This window comes from Astatotilapia calliptera, chromosome 20 (assembly GCF_900246225.1).
Source record: "Astatotilapia calliptera chromosome 20, fAstCal1.2, whole genome shotgun sequence".
NCBI classification, from domain to species: domain Eukaryota; kingdom Metazoa; phylum Chordata; class Actinopteri; order Cichliformes; family Cichlidae; genus Astatotilapia; species Astatotilapia calliptera.
In genome coordinates, this window is record NC_039321.1 from 9,655,639 (window position 1) to 9,675,334 (window position 19,696).

A 19,696-nucleotide genomic window follows, 5' to 3' on the forward strand; every position below is an offset into this window, starting at 1 on the left:
CAAGTGGTCAGGTTCAGGTGGTCCATTTATGACATATTGTTATGGGAAAACAAAACCATAAAATAAATGAATGAAATAATGTGAGAAGTTTATTTCGGTATTTGATTATCAGGGAACTGCCAGGATGTTTGTACCATTGGGGTTAAGTAGAATGAAGTACAAATATCTCAGAATAAAACAATATGTAGCTTTTTGGTGTTTTCACACAAAAGTCAGATGATAGTTTATGCAACACCATCCATCCATCCACTTATTCTAACAGGCTTGTCTTTGCACTGTTGGAGGAAGGCATGGAGACACAGGGAGAGCATGCAAACGCCTCAGAGAAAAGCTCCAGAATGAATTTGAACCCACGACCTTCTTGCTGTGAAGCAACAGTCGGGCCCTTGAGTTCAATGAGTTTCCATAGCGGCATTATTTTTCAGGATGTGGTGCCCTCTTGTGACTTTTGTGCAAATTTCAATCTGCTGAAAACATAAGTAAAGAAATAAATTAATCCACATAGTCTCACAGCAAGTTGCATTCAAAACAATAAATATTAACCGAATAGTTAATGTATAACAGTTTTGCTATAACTAAACTAAAATAGTATTGAATACAATGTAAAATAAAGATAGTAATAATAATATTTAATAATCCGCCAGTCCTGTGGGGGCGCTGCCAGGCGTTTCTAGACCTTAGGCCTCTTTTTCCTCGGAGCGGAAGCTCGACTGTTGTTTATCCGGCTCTGCATCGTCTCGTCGTGTGAGCAACGATGGCTAGCACTGGTGCAAAACAAGCGCCTAAAATTGTCTCCAAAACTTCTGCGGGAGGCACCGGGGCGGCGGGGGCTAGTGGTGGGCCCCCGATAATGCCCCTCGCCTCTCCGCTCATGGGGAAAAAGAAAAAGCCGTTTCTAGGGATGCCTGCTCCGCTCGGTTACGTTCCCGGTCTCGGCAGAGGGTGAGCTAACTTAAAGCTACATGCTGCTAGCCAGATTGACCCTTTTTTTTTTTTTTTCAATCGTACTAACCCAAGTTAATAATGAGTAAAATTTAAGTACAAGGTAGTTTTACAATACATTAATTAATTGGTTAATATATATATATAATTTATACGTGAATAAAGTGCATATCGTTTCCTTTACCATGGCAAGTACGCCAGACTATGAAGTTTTTAAATAGTTTAGTGGTTTTATGATTTAATTGCTTTACCAAACGTGAACTGTTAAATTGAAATTTAATTCAAATAGAGTTAAATGTCAATATATGCTCTTCCTAAATCCATAGTCATCTAATATATAATCTGTTTTAGACAAGCGAGCAAAATTTAAGTTAACACTAGCATCCCCAGGCTTCTACCTTTCTACCTATAAAACCCGAGAGCAGTCAAATGGTGGAAGTGGAAGCTAAATTGGCTAAATTGACCGCGGAGTCATCATTTTGCGTTTCTACCTTTAAAAGCCGGAGAGCAGTCAGTCAAATGCTGGAGTCATTCATATGTATATTAGGTCGTTACCTAGGAATTCTAGGTAACGACCTAAGGTAACGACAAGGTACCACATGTGTACCTGTAGCAGTGAACACATCGCACAGTGGCCTGATTTTTTTTTGCATCTGTGTACTTGGATTTTAGGTCGCAAGCCACCCAAAACTTGCTCCATGCACCACTCAGCAGGCCATTTGTAAATATGTGTACAAATGGTTGGTTTTTTGTACTGTTTTTATCAATAAATGTCAGCAACAAAGGACATACACCCATGTGTGTTGATTTCTCCCTAAGATGGCAAACTGAAACACTCCAAGTTGGTGACTTTTGGAGATTTGTTTCCCTGGATGATTGAGAATGCATCAAGATGAAACACAAAAGGAAGCTCACCGCTTTTAGCAGCTCCCCCACCCCCTCAATCACTCAGTGAGTGATTGAGGGGGTGGGGGAGTGGAGTGTTTCAGTGTTTCAGTTTGCCATCTTAGGGAGAAATCAACACATGTCCTTTGTATGTCCTTTGTTGCTGACATTTATTGATAAAAACAGTACAAAAAACCAACCATTTGTACACATATTTACAAATGGCCTGCTGAGTGGTGCATGGAGCATGTTCATTGGTTCATGGACCTCCCTGAACTAATGGCATTTATGGCAGCAACAAAAGCGGTGAGCTTCCTTTTGTGTTTCATCTTGATGCATTCTCAATCATCCAGGGAAACAAATCTCCAAAAGTCACCAACTTGGAGTGTTTCAGTTTGCCATCTTAGGGAGAAATCAACACACATGGGTGTATGTCCTTTGTTGCTGACATTTATTGATAAAAACAGTACAAAAAACCAACCATTTGTACACATATTTACAAATGGCCTGCTGAGTGGTGCATGGAGCAAGTTTTGGGTGGCTTGCGACCTAAAATCCAAGTACACAGATGCAAAAAAAATCAGGCCACTGTGCGATGTGTTCACTGCTACAGGTACACATGTGGTACCTTGTCGTTACCTTAGGTCGTTACCTAGAATTCCTAGGTAACGACCTAATATACATATGAATGACTCCAGCATTTGACTGACTGCTCTCCGGCTTTTAAAGGTAGAAACGCAAAATGATGACTCCGCAGGGGTCTAAGGTAGAAAACCAAAATGACTGCTCTCCGGGGGTCTAAGTGCTAAAAAGTCATAGTGATCAAAATAGTGTTATGTCACTGTGTTATAGAGAAGAGTAAAGACCTCGCGGTATAATTTTGGCCTGGCTGTGTTTATTTATGTCACATTTAAATGAATGCTTTTCCCTCCAGTGCCACCGGTTTCACCACCCGATCTGATATCGGTCCTGCTCGTGATGCCAATGATCCAGTGGATGACCGGCATGCACCCCCTGGAAAGAGGACGGTCGGGGACCAAATGAAAAAGAACCAGGATGATGATGATGAAGATCTGAATGACACCAACTATGATGAGGTATCTGTGATTTGTTGTAGATAAAGTTTTTTTTTTCTGAGAGTTTAAATGATCAAGTCACAATTTTAAAGCCAATTTCTTTTATTATGAGCAGTTAATTTGATAATTTTGTCATACTTTGTTGTTTCTCTTGTAGTTTAATGGTTATGCAGGTAGCTTGTTCTCAAGTGGGCCCTATGAGAAAGATGATGAGGAAGCCGATGCTATATATGCAGCGCTGGACAAGAGGATGGATGAAAGACGCAAAGAAAGAAGGTTACAAAAAAAAGAGTCTATTGTTTAATTGTTTATCAATGCACAGTGTATTTGTTTTCAAATATATTATGGATTTTATATTGCAGGAGTCTTTTGTTCATGGTTGTCGTTGTATTTTAGGGAGCTGAGAGAAAAGGAGGAAATTGAGAAATACCGTATGGAGCGACCAAAGATTCAGCAGCAGTTCTCAGATTTAAAGGTAAGAGATTGACCCTAATATTCCAAACCTCTCTTCAGTATCATTTATGGAGTTAAAAAAATCTAATGTTGTCTTCTTTTTGCACTAAAAGCATCTTAAATGCATTTTGGTTTTATTGGCTTTATTATCATATCTACAGAAGAAAAGGATTAATATTATCCAATGCAATTCTTTGGTTGAATCAGAATCAGAAGGCTTTTTTTAATGCCTGAGGAAATTATGTGATCAGAGTTTCTCCAAGACTGTAAGAACAGCAGCTAACTAAAATAAATTAAATATTTCAATATATTGCAAAGTTATGCAATATAATAAAATAGCTCTAATATAAAAAAAATGGCTTTAATTATAAATGGCTTTAATGATAAATGTCCCAGTATATTACACAAATGAAATATATAGTTGACATTGTGGTGCCCCTCTTGTCATACTGTGCTTTTTTGTTTTCTCTGTAGAGGATGTGCAAATAGTAAGCATGTGCAGGCAGTACAGCATACACTGTGCTTTAAATGGAAGAATTGTACAATGAGATAGCCACAGGCAGGATCGGTTATAGTCTCTAGATTCATGATTTTTAAGCAATGAATTCCCAGGCTAAGATCTTTCTGTGAAAATAGCTTAGTCATAGCCTAGTAGTGAAAAGTGCCTTGCATGTTTGTCTCTGAAACAGTGTTCCCTTTTCTTCTTGTTTTACTGAGGAAATAAAATACTGATTAAAATAGAGGTGCTATTTTAATCAGTACAAATATTTGCAGATTCTGTGCAGTAAATCACATTTAGCTTAGGTACTCAGGTATTATCAAACAATCGTAAATGAAAGCAATGCTCACATCCCATTCTTTTCTCCAACATCTTTCTTTACTATTTCTCTACAGAGGAAGCTTGCAGAGGTGTCAGAGGAGGAATGGCTGAGCATTCCTGAAGTGGGAGATGCCAGAAACAAGCGCCAGAGGAATCCCCGCTATGAGAAGCTCACCCCTGTCCCCGACAGCTTCTTCTCCAAACACTTGCAGAGTGGAGAGAACCACACCTCTGTTGACCCATTGCAAGGGGTCAGTATACTGTGTATACAAATAGAAATAATTTTTGTAACTCATATTTACTTCCAAGTGCACTTCACTAAACTTCAGGGTGTAGTTTCACTATGGCCCAGCAGGAGTCAGGATATCTCCTTGGAAAAAAAGTTACTCTCCAGTTACAGCAGTTTGCTCAGTTTTTCTCTGTTTAACAGACTGGACACCTGTTGCTACAGTAATTGGTCACACGAACTTTGTTGGCATTTAAAATACATTTGAAAGGGACACTTCATTGACCTGTGCATGCAGGTAGACGTCCATGAATTGAAAATGGAGACATGCGTGCTGATTTAAAAAGTTGAGTTTTTTAAGAGGTATAGCCTCCTAACAGAGAAAAAGTCATTGCTTGACTTTAAATTAAAAGATTGAAGTAATTTGTGTCATTTTGCATTGGCTAGAAAAGTGTTACATGATTCAGGCTTTTGTTTCAAGAGCTGTTTAAACGTGCCATGACAGACTTCTCACAGACTGTGTTGCTCCTCTCTGTTGACATTGTTTCCTATCTCTACTAGCTGGGAGGTCTGAACACACCTTATCCAGGAAGCATGACACCTGGTCTGATGACACCAGGGACCGGAGAACTGGATATGAGGAAAATTGGTCAGGCCAGAAACACACTCATGGATATGAGGCTCAGTCAGGTAAATGATGCATCACCTAGCGCAACTTTCACTTTTACTTTCTTCTAGGATTCATGCTGCTGCCATTATACTGATAGAAACAACTTAACTATTCTCTATCCCTTTGTCTACATGTTTTCTGTATTCAGGTGTCTGACTCAGTGAGTGGACAAACAGTAGTGGATCCCAAGGGTTACTTGACAGATCTTAACTCTATGATCCCCACTTATGGAGGAGACATCAGGTAGAGAGACACTGACAGCATCAGATTGCTATATTTGTGTAAAAGAAGTTGCTGTGTGTATATGTGTTTAATCGCTTATTTGTGGCTCTGCTTGTTCAGTGACATCAAGAAGGCTCGTCTGCTGCTGAAATCAGTGAGGGAAACAAATCCCCATCACCCACCTGCCTGGATTGCTTCTGCCAGGCTGGAGGAGGTGACTGGGAAGTTGCAGGTGGCCAGAAACCTGATCATGAAAGGCACAGAGATGTGTCCGAAGGTAAAGGAAGTTAAACAGTACAATAAAACTATTAAATGACAACACAAGGATGCTGATGTTTTCTGGATATTTTGCTCAAATTAACCCTATAATCTCTAAGATTGCATTTCTTAGAATATGGTATTAGTATATCGCTAGTATTATAATGTAACAGCTGCTTAAATTTAAGACGTAACATTACTTCTTGAATAAGTTGCAAATGGGGGCAATGGTTTGTGCTTTCCTGTTTAAATAAGTGTTTTCCCTTTGGATTAGAGTGAGGATGTGTGGCTGGAGGCTGCCAGGCTCCAGCCTGGTGACACAGCCAAAGCGGTGGTAGCCCAGGCTGTCCGTCACCTTCCACAGTCTGTGCGCATCTATATCCGAGCTGCAGAGCTGGAGACAGACGTCAGGGCTAAGAAACGAGTCCTCAGAAAGGGTAAGGTTGTCGTTTATCCCCTCCAATATTTAACAAAAAGCTTTTTTGTGTGTTTGTGTTTATTTATTCACAGATTACCAGAAATTCGTCTTCCTGTTATGATATGAGCCGAAGTTCATGCGCCTTCCCAGCAATGCATATCAGAATGAACCATTTCTGCCAAAAGAAAGAAACTTAATTTCTGCAGGGCCAAAACTCAAGACCAGTCTCAATCTGTTTATCTTCTTATAAAATCACCCGCACAGATCTGCTCACTTTCTTTATTCATAAGGTTGCAACAAAAGATTTTATCACAGTTACATTTGGCAGCTGTGTTTCTGGCTTCTTGTCAAATCGAGACCATGGTGTCAATGCTCTAACTTACGCACACACACAAACGCTTATTAACACTTCCCAGCAGCATACCCCACTGACAGAGATGGATCAGCGTTTCCTCTGAGGAAGAGCTTACTCCGCCTCTACATGTTCAGTTGCCTCTGCTCTACTTTTCTCAGTTACATACAAAGCACACTCCCATCCCAGCTGACACTGTTGAAAATATGTTATTTATTTTTGTTGTCTGTGCTTGTGTGTTCTCTGAGCTCTATAGGATCTTTGTTAAATAGTTTTTGTGTTCTTGTTTTTATGAATTCTTGCATTGAAGTTATTCAAAATAAAAAGCATCAGCAAAATAACTTAGTACTTATTTAACTGTTCCCTGTCATAGCGCTGGAAAATGTATCCAAGTCAGTTCGACTGTGGAAGACAGCTGTTGAACTGGAGGAACCAGAGGATGCCAGGATCATGCTCAGCAGAGCTGTGGAGTGTTGCCCTACAAGTGTGGAGGTACTTCACCAACATGAACATTTGGAAATTGGACTGAATGTCTCAGAGTGCAGCACAATATATGAACATATGCAATGAACTTTATAACTAACTCTCTGTCCTCTCTAGCTCTGGCTGGCACTGGCCCGGTTAGAGACGTATGAGAACGCTCGTCGTGTCCTGAACAAAGCTCGAGAGAATATCCCCACTGATCGCCACATCTGGATCACTGCTGCGAAGCTGGAGGAGGCCAATGGGAACACTCAGATGGTCGAAAAGATCATTGACCGAGCCATCACTTCTCTGCGTGCCAATGGTGTGGAGATCAACAGAGAACAGTGGATACAGGTTTGTTTCTGGGGCTTTCTGTTTTCTTTGAAATGACTGAGAAGATAAAGGGAGACCAAATTGCTTGTTATTTTTATTCATAAATGAGTGGCTCCCACTTTGAACTGTGATGTGCTTTAAACCTGCATTCGATCTGAAGGCTAACAGACTTTTTGTGACTTTTTGAGTCCTCAGCTATCAAGCTGAGGACTCAAAAAGTCACAAAAAGTCAAAATGGAAAAAATGGCTTTCTTAGCATTTAAATTTTCAATATGATTTAATGGGATCAGTCACTCATTTCAGGACATGCTGAAGGGAAAAAAATTGAGTATGTTTCCTTAAAAAAAAAAGAGGATATGCTCATTGGCTAACAACTTGTGATTGACCAGGCAACAGCCAATAAACAAGCCATTTCACAGGCATGCTCATTCGTCTTTGTCACATCCCATTTTTTAACCAAGATGGCAACAGTAAGATCACTACAGCACACAAAAAACACTAGCACAAAAGTGAGTCATGCCTGAATGAGGGAATCACTTTAACCCTTTAAAGCCGGTCAGAGCAGGCACGCTCCGTTTTGCGTAACTTTTTTTAAATCCCGGTAGCACTGCAACCGTTTAAGCTAGTGCAATAATTTTTTTTGCATATGAAACCGGAGGAGTTGAACTTACATTTGATGCCATCAGCTTGTCCTAGGTCGCAGTTTCCTTCCACGCATAGCTTTGCAAAAATTGCATAAAAAGCACTTGCAGCAACAAAAACATAATATTCCAGAAACACGCTTTGCCGATCTGATCAGCTATTTGTAGAGCTGGGCGATAGAACGATAACGATATGTATCGCGATATAACTTTTTCTCGATAGAAAAATTAAACTATCGCGATAGACCTCGCCGCTCTTGTCCTCTTAAAAAAAAAAAAAAAGAACAGCCAATCCAAATTACGTAGCGCAGAGCCGAACCAATCACAGCCGCAGCGTCACGTCACGTGACTTGTTACGTACAGCACAAGTGCCAAGCCGCACATGTGTATTTGTTTGGGAAGCAGCCAGCCACCCTACCGCCCGGGTAATTAAGGAAAAGAGTGAGCCGACTAGAGAAATCAACCGAGCGTGACCGAAGGTTACCGAAGAGAAAACAGATGATAGTTCCAATGCCGGAGAGATTGTCAAACGGAAGAGCCATAGAAGTTCCGTAGTGTGAAGGTATTTCGGCTATTTCAAGTCTGACAAAAAATAGAGTAGCGTGCACTGTAAATTGTGCCGAAAGCAAGTCTGGAAATACAATAAACTGGTGCATGCGCTACATCCACACGTACCCGGGTATTTTTGAAAACGCAGATTTTTCTATGCGTTTGCACTAGGGCAGGGCGATATGGCAAAAAATATTTATCACGATATAGATTTGAAAATTTGCGATAACGATATAACTGACGATATAATTGACGCAAAACAAAATACAACTCTACAACTTTTTTAGTGGAAAAAAACCCCATCAATTTGTTTTTGTTTAAACAAGCAGCTGTTTATTTTAACGTGCATTACAGCCACACAAAATTCAACAGTGGTTATCCTGTTATATACATGGTTATCCATAATCATGTATATCCACAAAACTTAAGAGGTGCTTTGTAACAAAAGTGCAGTGTGCAAAATCAATAAGTCAAATAATAATATTGCACAAACTCTTGAGTAAAAACAAAACAAACAAAAAACAGATAAATTATGCTACTGCTCCTGGAAGTTTTTCTACATTTCAAGTTTTAAGATTCTTTGTCAGAAACACTAACATGTTCACAGATGCGGGCTTAAGGGAGGACCTTTGACAAGTTACAACATTTCCACCTGTGCTGAACAACCTTTCAGATGCAGAGCTAGTTGCTGGAATGCAGAGGTATTTCCTAGCTAATCTGCTGATGTGGGGAAAGTTTACTGTGTGAACTTTCCACCACGAAAGAGGATCACACTCACTGTCTGCTGGTGGACTATTCACATAACATCTCAGTTCAGATGATAACCTCTCTGCAGTTACCTCCATCTTGCCACTAACTGGTCCCTTCAAAAAACTCCCGAGACTCTTCTTTTGCTTTTTAACAGCTCCCTGATTTGTTTGGTCACCAGTAGATGTATGAAGTGTTTCTGAAAAACCTGTGATACCCTGGTGTGGGACAAGATGCTCTAGTTCACTCATGACTTGAACTTTGATGGCTTTGCTTTCTCTCTCACTGAAATATTCTGTATGAAACCGTGGATCAAGGAAAGAAGCCATGTTAACAAGCCTCTCTGTGACACTGTCTGTGTAGCTTTTGTTCATGTAGTCAAGTATTGCTGTTTTGATGTCTTTGGTCAGCTCAGTGTCACCTTCTTTTACTTTTAACATGTCATTGTTAAACATCTGAAGAACAGGCTTAACACATGAAATGGTTACATACTCTTCAGCAGAGAAAGCATCTGTAAACTCTAGGAGTGGATTCAGTGCAGTGCTGACCGAGTCAAGCACTTCAATGTCTTGCCATGTCAACATGAGGTGCCTTGTGGTTTTATCAGCAGCTAAAACCTGTGTTATAGCTTTTTCTTGTTCCAGCAGCCATTGGATCATTCTCTGCTTTGAACCCCAACGAGTGCAACATTCAGTTATGAGTTTGTGTTCTGGTAGGCCCAGTTCCTTTTGGGCAGCCTGCAGAGCTCGCTGGCGCTTCCAGCTATGGCCAAAAGCAGCAACAATCTTCTTTCCCCACTCCAACTGCTCGTTCGATCCTTGGGTCCTTCACACTTCTTTCTAAAAGACATACATTTAAAAGGAAACACAGTTTCAACAGCACTATTAATGCGGTGTGGAATGTGACATTTAAGTTGTATAACACACAATTATTTACACACACATCTCTCTCTCTCTCTCTAATATATATATATATATATATATATATATATATATATATATATATATATATCTTGCAGTACAACTACCCACATTCAGAGATTAATAACACAAACAGTATTATTACCATCATTTAAACTAATACAATAAGTTCTTAATCTGACGTTATAATTAACTTACCTATAGCAAAAAAAACCCCAAAAAACGTACCTATTGCAATGTGCAGGCGATGTCCGAAGCATGAAAGTCTGGTCCAGTTGTTGAGTGCGACGGCTTTCACAATGTTGGCCCCGTTGTCAGTCGTCACACACACTTGTTTTTCCTCCTGAAGATTCCACGAGCTGAGGAACTCTTTTAAGACTCTGGCTATATTTTCCCCAGTATGGTCCTCGGGGAAAAAACATGTTTCGAGGCACTTGTTTTGTAGCTTCCAGTCTTTGTCCACATAATGTATTGTGAGGCTCATGTAGGGGTCTGATGTTCGGCTTGACCACATGTCCGTGGTGGACGCAAAAAACTCCACCGAAGATAACGCATTTGACACCTCAGTACGGATCTCTTCATATAAAGCAGGCAAGGCGACTTTAGAGAAGTATTTCTTTGTGGGTAGCTTGTAGCGTGGATCGAACGTTTTAAGCATCTTTTTGAAACCTTCTCTTTCCACACTCTGAATAGGCATCATATCCCTGGCTAAACAATGTGTCACTGCATTAGTTAGCTCCCCCCAGCGTTTGTTACTTTTGTCATAAGGCATGGAGCTATTTAAAGCTACGTAGATTGTTTGTTGAGTCATCTTCTTTGGTCTTACCACCTCGCTAGTTGAAGCGGACAACTCTTCACGTGCTTTAATGGCTTTTTTGTACTCAGAGGAGTGCTTCTGCTTCAAATGATAAAATAGGTTTGTAGTGTTTCCTCCCTTCGCCGCGATGGCCCGCTTGCATGTTCTACAAAAAATTTTGCTTTGGTGGGTATCCGATGGACGAAAACCAAACCACTTCCACACCACCGAAGTTGCACCGTTTTTACTGACCAATTCTGGCTCACCCGCTTCATTCAAAGACGCGCCTTCGTCCGTGTCATCCTCCATTGCCGCCATACTTTTTCTGCCATGTGCGTATGAAAACAAAGGCACTGCGCATGCGCATTTTGCCCACATTCTATCGCGATATTTCATTTTCCTATCGTTGCCGAACTTTATACCGGTATTATCGTGAACGGTATAATATGGCCCAGCCCTAGTTTGCACCTTTCGTCCACATGTAAACGGCGTTTTTGGTCACTGAAAACGAAGATTTTTGAAAACTCCCGTTTTTGCATTTACGTGTGGACTAGAAAAACGGAGAAAACGCAGCGTCAAAGGTGTGCGCATTTTTTGACGTCACACTGTGCGCCACGTTATTGTTTCGGTGAAATGAATTTCTACAATACTGTTACTGTTACTTGTACTCTCTGCAGTGTTTAAATGCTTACATATACACACAGTTACTGTCCCTCCACACATACGACTCGGTTCTGCTTCTATGCCCCAGCTTTGTTTACTTTTTCCCACCGAGGCTTCTAGACTTCTGATTGGCCAACATTTCTGCACGGTTAGGAATCTAGCGCCACCTGCTGCTTCGGCATGTTCATAGCAGCGTTTTCCTTCATTTCTGCCTTTATGTGTGGACGGTGTGTGGATTATGTGTGGATTATTTTTTAAAACGAAAACGGAAAATCTCCGTTTTCAAAAATACCCGTGTACGTGTGGACGTAGCCTCAGTCTCTGACTGGAAGCGCTAATTCGTCATTCGGCTTTTGTCAGACTAAAGTAACTGTTAAAACTGTTTGAAAAGCTCAGCTATACAACAAGAAGAGATTGAGAATTTCCTTTTAGTTCTCAGTTTATTTGATATTGACAAAAGTTAGTCAGTTTTGTCTGTTCTTCTGTAAAACAAACTAAGATTTATTTTTAGAATTAATATTTTGTTTCTAAGTGGAATTGACAATTTAGTCTGTTTTGTTTGTTCTATTTTGAAACTTAAACGCTTTAGCGGCTGCCTTTTGTGTAGTTTGCAATATTTGCCTTTATTTATCTGAAAAAGTCTCATGTTCCTTAAGTACATCTACCCTGTTGAACTTATTATGGGAAATAAATATTTAAATAAAAACAAGCTGCTGATTATTTCACATTTTACTTGTGAGCAACGGCACATTTAAATCTTACAAATATAGTTATTTGGCTTATATTGTGATAGATATCGTTATCGCCTGAAATGAAAAAAACATCGTGATATGAAAAAATCTTATATCGCCCAGCTCTAGCTATTTGTAACACTTCCTATATCCAACAGCGCGAACTATCGCATGTCCGCCATGACCTGCCCGAAACTGGAAGTGACGTCATTTTGCGGAAATGTAGTTTTTTTTTTACCATCAGGGCCTTATGAGCCTATACTGGTGTTTTTAAAAGTTATGTTTGACTTTATGACTTTCTGTGTCGTTTCTGGGATGCTTAGGACTCGTATTGCACTGCTGGAAATAGTTTATTTTGATGCATATGCTGTTTTTTTTTTTTTTTGCAAATTTGCATTATAATATTTATTTTCATTTTTCCTGCAGTATATAAAAATTGGTGTATTTCAAAAATAAAACTATGAAGACACTTTAAAATAAATTTCCTGTGGTGGGAAACTATTTTGTGCAACTTTTTTGTATTTGCAGTTTTGAGGGGTAAGCCTCTTAAATTTCTCTAACTAGAAATATATGTTAAAAAAACAAAAACGATTTTAAATTTTTTTGTAGTTTATTGCACTTTTTTGCAAATTATGTTATTACTATGCACTTAATGCAGACATATTATTTAAATTTGAGCTATAATGGTTGTATTGATGTATATCAACTTGAAATGCTCCCAAAAATGGCTCTACAGCATGTAAAAATATAATATAAGCTCTGGCGGACTTGGTTCTATGGTAGGTCTTAAAGGGTTAACTAAGTGAGGAAGCCAATAATGTGACGTATCCTGTTTCTGAAAAGGCCCAAAGATTCACGCTGAACAGCCTGCTGCACTTAAACTTGAAGCGAGGATCTGTTTTGGGAGATTTCATACGAACTTGTTATTGCGAATTGTTCATTGGTTGTTGTTGGACTTACTCTTTTAGAGACTTTGCTGTGGAGTTAAGTTTGTAAGTCTGCAAGAGCAAATTAAAACCTTGCAAAGACAAACTACTGATTTATTTTACATTTACATGACTAGAGTCCCCTAAAGGCTCCAGAGAATTGCCTGTTTACACATTACCTGTCTCACTGTTGTGAAGAGAAAACGGCTTTTAGCCAGAATATGCGGAACACTTATCCAAACAACTTTGAAGTCAACCCTACTCTTCCTTGGCTCCCCAGCAATCCACTTGCCAAGTGTGGGACATGTTAAATGAATGGTTTGTGAGAACAGCAAACAACTCACACAAGATCCTCAAAGAGATGCCAGTAATGTTTCATCTGGATGCAAAACAACACACCACTGTGTCTAATGTTTTCTTTAGTGCAGTACACAGCTGTTTTGCAGTAATTGGCTTTAACTGAAATTCCTCTTTTGCATAGTTGTTTTATTTGTTTCTTTTTTCTTTTTTTTGCCAGTGGTATTTTTTTCTTGTCACCGCAAATATTTGCTTATTAATGTCTGTCAGCTTTAATATTATTATTATTTTATAAATCTGCAGGTGTTCTGATGTCAGTTTTAAAATTTCTTTCTAATTAATATTAGAATTATTTTTGTGTTAATCACTTTATCATTTCATTTGAATGGCTTACCTAGAATTGATACCAGCAGTTCATCCAGTAATTTTGCACCCTTCTTCTTCTTCTACCAAAGTGTCTATCCTTCTAAATGCTTGTTCATACCCTGCAGGACGCAGAGGAGTGTGACAAAGCAAGTAGTGTGGCTACCTGCCAGGCTGTGATAAGGGCTGTCATAGGGATTGGAATTGAGGAGGAGGACCGCAAACACACCTGGATGGAAGATGCCGAGAGTGTAAGTATAGAGAGATTAGTTTGGGTTTTTTAAAATAAGTTTTTTACATACTTGCTGTTGTAGTTAAATTTAACAATGAGATGGTTGTGTGTTTGTGCCTCAGTGTGTGGCCCATGGGGCGCTGGAGTGTGCCAGGGCCATCTATGCCCATGCTCTCCAAGTATTCCCAAGTAAAAAAAGTGTCTGGCTTAGAGCTGCCTACTTTGAGAAGAACCATGGCACCAGGTGACAATCTTTAATTTCCAAATGCAAACATTAGCAGTCAGAAGGTGACAGTTGCTGTTTCGCATCACTATACTTATTTATTCTTTTTTGCTCCTGTGCTTTATGACCTGCTGCTTCGTCGTCGCCGCCGCATCCATTATTCTTTCATGGCACATTTAATTTCTCAGAGAGTCCTTGGAGGCTTTACTTCAGAGGGCTGTGGCTCACTGCCCCAAAGCAGAGGTATTGTGGCTAATGGGTGCCAAGTCCAAGTGGCTTGCTGAGGATGTGCCAGCAGCCAGAAGCATCCTTGCTCTGGCCTTCCAGGTAATTAAAAAGCATTCACTTCTCGATACAGCATGTCAAATATTAGAGTAATCTATGTATACCTATGTCTAACTCTGTTATCCTGTGTCTTCTGCTTCTCCTCTCCCTCTGTCCTCCTCTGTCTGTTTTCATAGGCTAACCCAAACAGTGAAGAGATCTGGCTTGCTGCTGTCAAACTGGAGTCGGAGAATAATGAGTATGAAAGAGCCCGTCGACTGCTAGCCAAGGCCCGCAGCAGTGCACCAACAGCCAGGGTAAGTGTATCTGTGTGAATTTCAGAGTAGGGAACTATTGTAAAGGTTACTTCGTAGAAAGGATAAAAGTTAATACTTGGTTTTCTGTTTGAGCTTTTAATACTTGGTTGAATTATAGAATTGCCTAAAAAGCTATTAAAGGAAACTGAATATTTGTATAAGAAGATTAATGAAATCAAGTTGTTCAGGTTATCTCATGTCACTTGCACTGAGTATGACTGCGTTTGCATTGAATCAATCCTGTCCTTTCACTTTGACTGGCCTTTTATGAACTGTACTACATTGTGTTTTTCATGTAGTGTTATTAATTTTTGAACTCTGACACATTTTGGATGAGTGATTCAAGTGTTAGTTTATTTTTCTGTTTTGAAACCACTGCTCTCTACATAATGGTGCAATTTCCTTGAGGTTGTTTCTGGGAACACTGTCAGGTTCAGGCTTGCAGGTTTTCCACAGATTATGCCGTTCAGTACCACATAGGCTGACAGATGTGTCAGCCAAGCTTTTAAACCACCACTCTGTCTGTCAAGTGACCTGGTAACACTCCCCTTTATCTTTGTTGTATGCTGACAGATGTGAGTAAGAGAATCTGCCTTAATGTTTGCTGTACTGCTTGTCCTATCAGATAACACAAAGTTTTAGTGTTAATCACTTAAGCATTTAGGCAAAAACTTAGCAAGTTGGCATTTGATAAAACTGATGTATAGACTTGCAAGTACTGGGGTTCAGTATAAGCATTTTCCTTGTTTTACATTATTCTGTTTCAGGTGTATTACAATGCATTTGCAAATATAAAACTTCATAGGTCTCATTTGTATTTGTAATCTCTACAGGTGTTTATGAAGTCAGTGAAATTGGAGTGGGTGTTGGGAAACATAGAAGCTGCCCAGGAGTTGTGCACCGAGGCCCTGAAGCACTACGAGGACTTCCCTAAGCTTTGGATGATGCGAGGCCAAATCGAGGAGCAATGTGAAAATATGGATAAAGCTAGAGAGGCCTATAACCAAGGGGTGAGGATGGGGTTATGTTTGGGGCGTGGGTTTGTTTTACCGGTAGTATTGGATTGACCACAAATGCAAAGGAAGGAAGTGTTTTATTTTTTGATGAAAATGAGTGTATCATTAAAAACCAGAGTAAGGGTTAAGGATTTTTATTTTCATTGGTACAGTTAAAGAAGTGTCCCCACTCTGTGCCACTGTGGTTGTTGCTGTCACATTTGGAAGAGAGAGTGGGACAGCTGACCAGAGCCAGAGCAATCCTCGAGAAGGCGCGGCTCAAGAATCCCCAGACCGCTGAGCTGTGGTAAGAAAATACACGACAACAAGGAACTAGGAAGAGTTTGGAAAAGGTCACCTGCGCAGCAGTGTATTTTAGCATATGCAGGTTTTTTTTCTCTCCTATCCATGAAAACCTGTAAAAAGTTACAGCTGGAAAACATTATATTTGTGCCTCCAAACTAGAAGCAGGCTTAATTTGCTTTTGCAAAACCACATCAACCGAAACTGGCACATCAAGAACATATATAACACCAACACCATTTATTGCCATAAATTCTGAAATAAAGGCATCTAAAAGTACATATGATCTTATTAATCAGGCTGGAGTCAGTCAGATTGGAGTACAGGGCTGGACTGAAGAACATTGCCAATACGCTGATGGCCAAAGCCCTGCAGGAGTGCCCAAATTCAGGTGTGTATAAAATGCTGCTATAGATGGAAAAGCTTTGTTTTTCTGAACCTGTATTAGTGCAAAAAACCCAACATCAATGTATTTTCAGTTAAACAAGCAACTGTTTTTTATGTGGATTAAAGTTATATAAAAATTTGACAGTTTAACCAAAAGGCATTTCCAGTGGAAATTGGCCGACATATCCTCAGCATAACCATGTATAATATCCACAAAACTTAAAAGAGGTTAAACACACACAATACGGCAATATTATGTTGAAGCACAGTACGTATCACTCCGCGAGGCTCCTGCCTACGATAGCCATAATACTCAGACAATCCATCAAGCGGTGCGGGTTCGTAGCTTAGCAAAGTCTTGCTAAAACATTTGACAGATTTTCGAGCGCCGTGTACCACATAAAATCGTTTTGAAGTAGGCTGTGCCAGATTGGAGTCTTTGGCGGGCCGAATCTGGCCCCTGGGTATTTAGTTTGTGATCCCTGCTTTAGATGGTTTGTTTTCCTCTGTGCCCTTCACGTTTATGCAGACTTAACTTTCGTTCATTGCACTGGCACTATTGGACTTTAATGCACAAATTTCAATCTCCTTTTATTTTCTTCCTTCAAAGGTATCCTGTGGGCTGAGGCAGTGTTTTTGGAGGCCAGGCCCCAGAGGAAGACAAAGAGTGTGGATGCTTTGAAGAAGTGTGAACATGATCCACACGTCTTGCTCGCTGTAGCCAAGTATGACTTGAACTTTTCACTCCCTTTAGTAATAGCTATTACTTTTTGTGATAACCTACAATATAAAAATGTGTATTTTGTTGGTGTTTTACATTCAGCAGACCTTTCTGTATGAAACTCTTAACATTTTGAGATGTTCTGCATATGTCAGGTTGTTCTGGAGTGAGCGTAAGATCACCAAGTCTAGAGAGTGGTTCCTCAGGACCGTAAAGATTGAGCCAGATCTGGGGGATGCTTGGGCTTTCTTCTACAAGTTTGAGCTGCAGCATGGCACAGAGGTAAGGATCTGGTGTCTAGACTTGTGCTATTTTGTTCATGCATTAATAAGTTGATTAAATCATTTGAAGTTTGATTCAAACCTGCTGCCTGGCTGGGGGCTTTCTGTGTGGAGTTTTCTAGTTCTTCATGTAGCTGTGTGAGTTTTCCTCAGTATTGATTGCATTGGTCCAGTTTTACTCCAGGCGTTGGTTGTGAATCAATTGTTTGTTATTACTTAGTGTTATTGTATGAAGTGGATATGTCAGCTGCTATAAACTTAAAATTTTCAGATTTATGTTCAGTCGTTAAAATGTGCAGTAAACATGTGAAATCATACATGATAAACATGTAATTAGTTTTTCCAGCTGCATGATTTATGGTATACATTCTTGCTTTTTTTTCCTTTCTTCACAAAGTTGGTAGTCACTTGTTTGTGTGGCCGGTCCATGTGTTGTGCTGTGATTGTATAACATTACTGCTCTGTATGCTTCAGGAGCAGCAGGAAGAGGTGCGAAAACGCTGTGAGAATGCAGAGCCCCGTCATGGAGAGCTGTGGTGTGCCGAGTCCAAACATGTACTAAACTGGCAGAAGAAGACAGGAGAGATCTTAGCACAGGTAGCCAGCAAGATCAAGAACACATTCTGAGAGTGGGGAAATTTGGACTGAAAACACCTGGAGGACTCTGGCAGTCACCAGTATAGAAGTGAGCAGCTATTGACATGCTTATTCTGTACCAGGACTTGCCCATCTCTGGCAGATTTAAAGTATTTACACACGCCCTTACATTTTTTTGTTGTTGTATGTGTCAGGAGAAAGTAATGATTTGACGTCAAAGTGACGGAATCTGTGGATGTTTTTTAAAAATAAAAATAAAAAATCAAAGTGACTGATGGTTACCCTCTTCATCCTGATATGCAGTAAGGAGATCTTTGGCTGCGATGTGAGATTTTTGTGGATACGTTTTTGATCTGTCTGTGTGTATGGGGTTTCAAGGTGTGGCCTCAGCTATCGTTGTGATTTGGCTTCTTTGTTAAAATCCTTGTCTTATACTCTCCTAAAAGTGCTAGAAGAGTACCCTTAGGTGTCCTCTCGGATTTCACAGCATTTTTCTGTTATTATTTAAACCTCCTGAGTCATGCTCTGCTTGATGTTGAAGATCAGAGGTGGTGTGTTTTGTTTTGTTTTGTTAAAACATTGAATTTTGTTTTGCTTCAGGTCCCACACGCCTTCTGGCAAATAATACATTGTTTTCCCTTTGCAACTCTGCTGTGAAGATGCAACCGATGAATCATCTAGTAAGCAGCTGTCGCATGTGCATTGAATAATTAAAGAGAAAAACACCCATTCTAGTGATTCATTCATTCATTTTTAAATCCACCTTTTTAGAATATTACTGAGTATAAAAGGTTACTTTCAGGTTTATTAAATAAATGATTATGTCATAGTAAATCTGCCGTTCTCTTCTCTTTGGTTTAGAGTCATGCAGAGTGTCTCCCATCTTTTTTATCCAATAATCCCTGCTGTTATTTTATAGTTCTGCCGTGTTGGATCATTCAGCATCATCTAAATTTTAATATATTACCACAGAATTCTTCCAAAGGTCTGCCTAGTTCAGCTAACAACCTGACTAACTTTACCGATATCAATCAAATATCACAGTCTGCACTCCCATTGGTCAGTGTTGGTATTCTGCTTGTTAGGCAGAAGAAGGGCAACAAAAGATAAACAGGGCAGGCTATAATAGCTTTGTGGAGTTGGAGTTGGGTAACATTCAGCTCTGTGTACAAGTAGGAAGATGGCAGTTTTTTGTTACTGAAAATGTAACAAAAGCTACAGTTATATAATCAATATGGACTTAAAGGACAGACTTATAAGCTTTAATTCAAGGGGTGTCCAATACCACTGATGAGTTAGAGCTGGTCCAGTGTTTTTACAGTGTTCTGTTTTTATTTATTATTTTGTTTTGTGAGCTGCTTCTATTTTTTTTTTCTTCACAAGTTAATGCGGTAAAAGGTTGTGAGATGTTTCCAAGTGACGTGTTTGGAAAGCAGCTGTGAACCACAACGTGCCATCAAAAGAGCTCTTAAGTACAAGTGTAACAGACCAAATATCAGCTGCAAAACAAGAAAAAACAGCTCCTTCAGCGTGATAGCGAGTGCATTAGAGAGGCCAAATCATTTAGACAGGAAAAAAAACAAACCAAGGCACTTTGCAACATAACAAAGTCCACATTTCCAT

The 19,696-nt window shown here is 39.7% G+C and overlaps 1 protein-coding gene across 1 annotated transcript; it reads left to right on the plus strand.

Annotated features, from left to right (window-relative positions):
• The first annotated feature begins 697 nt into the window (after positions 1-697).
• prpf6 (PRP6 pre-mRNA processing factor 6 homolog (S. cerevisiae)) lies at positions 698-18,907 on the plus strand. The gene is made up of 21 exons (XM_026154288.1): positions 698-942; positions 2,762-2,924; positions 3,061-3,179; positions 3,300-3,378; positions 4,251-4,427; positions 4,964-5,092; positions 5,221-5,315; positions 5,415-5,571; positions 5,827-5,989; positions 6,696-6,814; positions 6,923-7,141; positions 13,882-14,004; positions 14,108-14,229; positions 14,397-14,535; positions 14,670-14,789; positions 15,623-15,799; positions 15,958-16,091; positions 16,387-16,478; positions 17,085-17,199; positions 17,351-17,477; positions 17,951-18,907. Exons 1-21 carry the CDS (start codon positions 755-757, stop codon positions 18,101-18,103), a joined length of 2,910 nt encoding a protein of 969 aa, XP_026010073.1. The 5' UTR covers positions 698-754; the 3' UTR covers positions 18,104-18,907.
• The last annotated feature ends 789 nt before the right edge of the window (positions 18,908-19,696 follow it).

Excerpts from the sequence above, each read along its gene's own strand:
- prpf6 (XM_026154288.1), top strand. The coding sequence starts at position 755 with ATGGCTAGCACTGGTGCAAAACAAGCGCCTAAAATTGTCTCCAAAACT. Across the intron at positions 943-2,761 it reads GTTCCCGGTCTCGGCAGAGG|TGCCACCGGTTTCACCACCC; the intron begins GTGAGCTAACTT and ends TTTTCCCTCCAG. Across the intron at positions 14,790-15,622 it reads GCAGTGCACCAACAGCCAGG|GTGTTTATGAAGTCAGTGAA; the intron begins GTAAGTGTATCT and ends TAATCTCTACAG.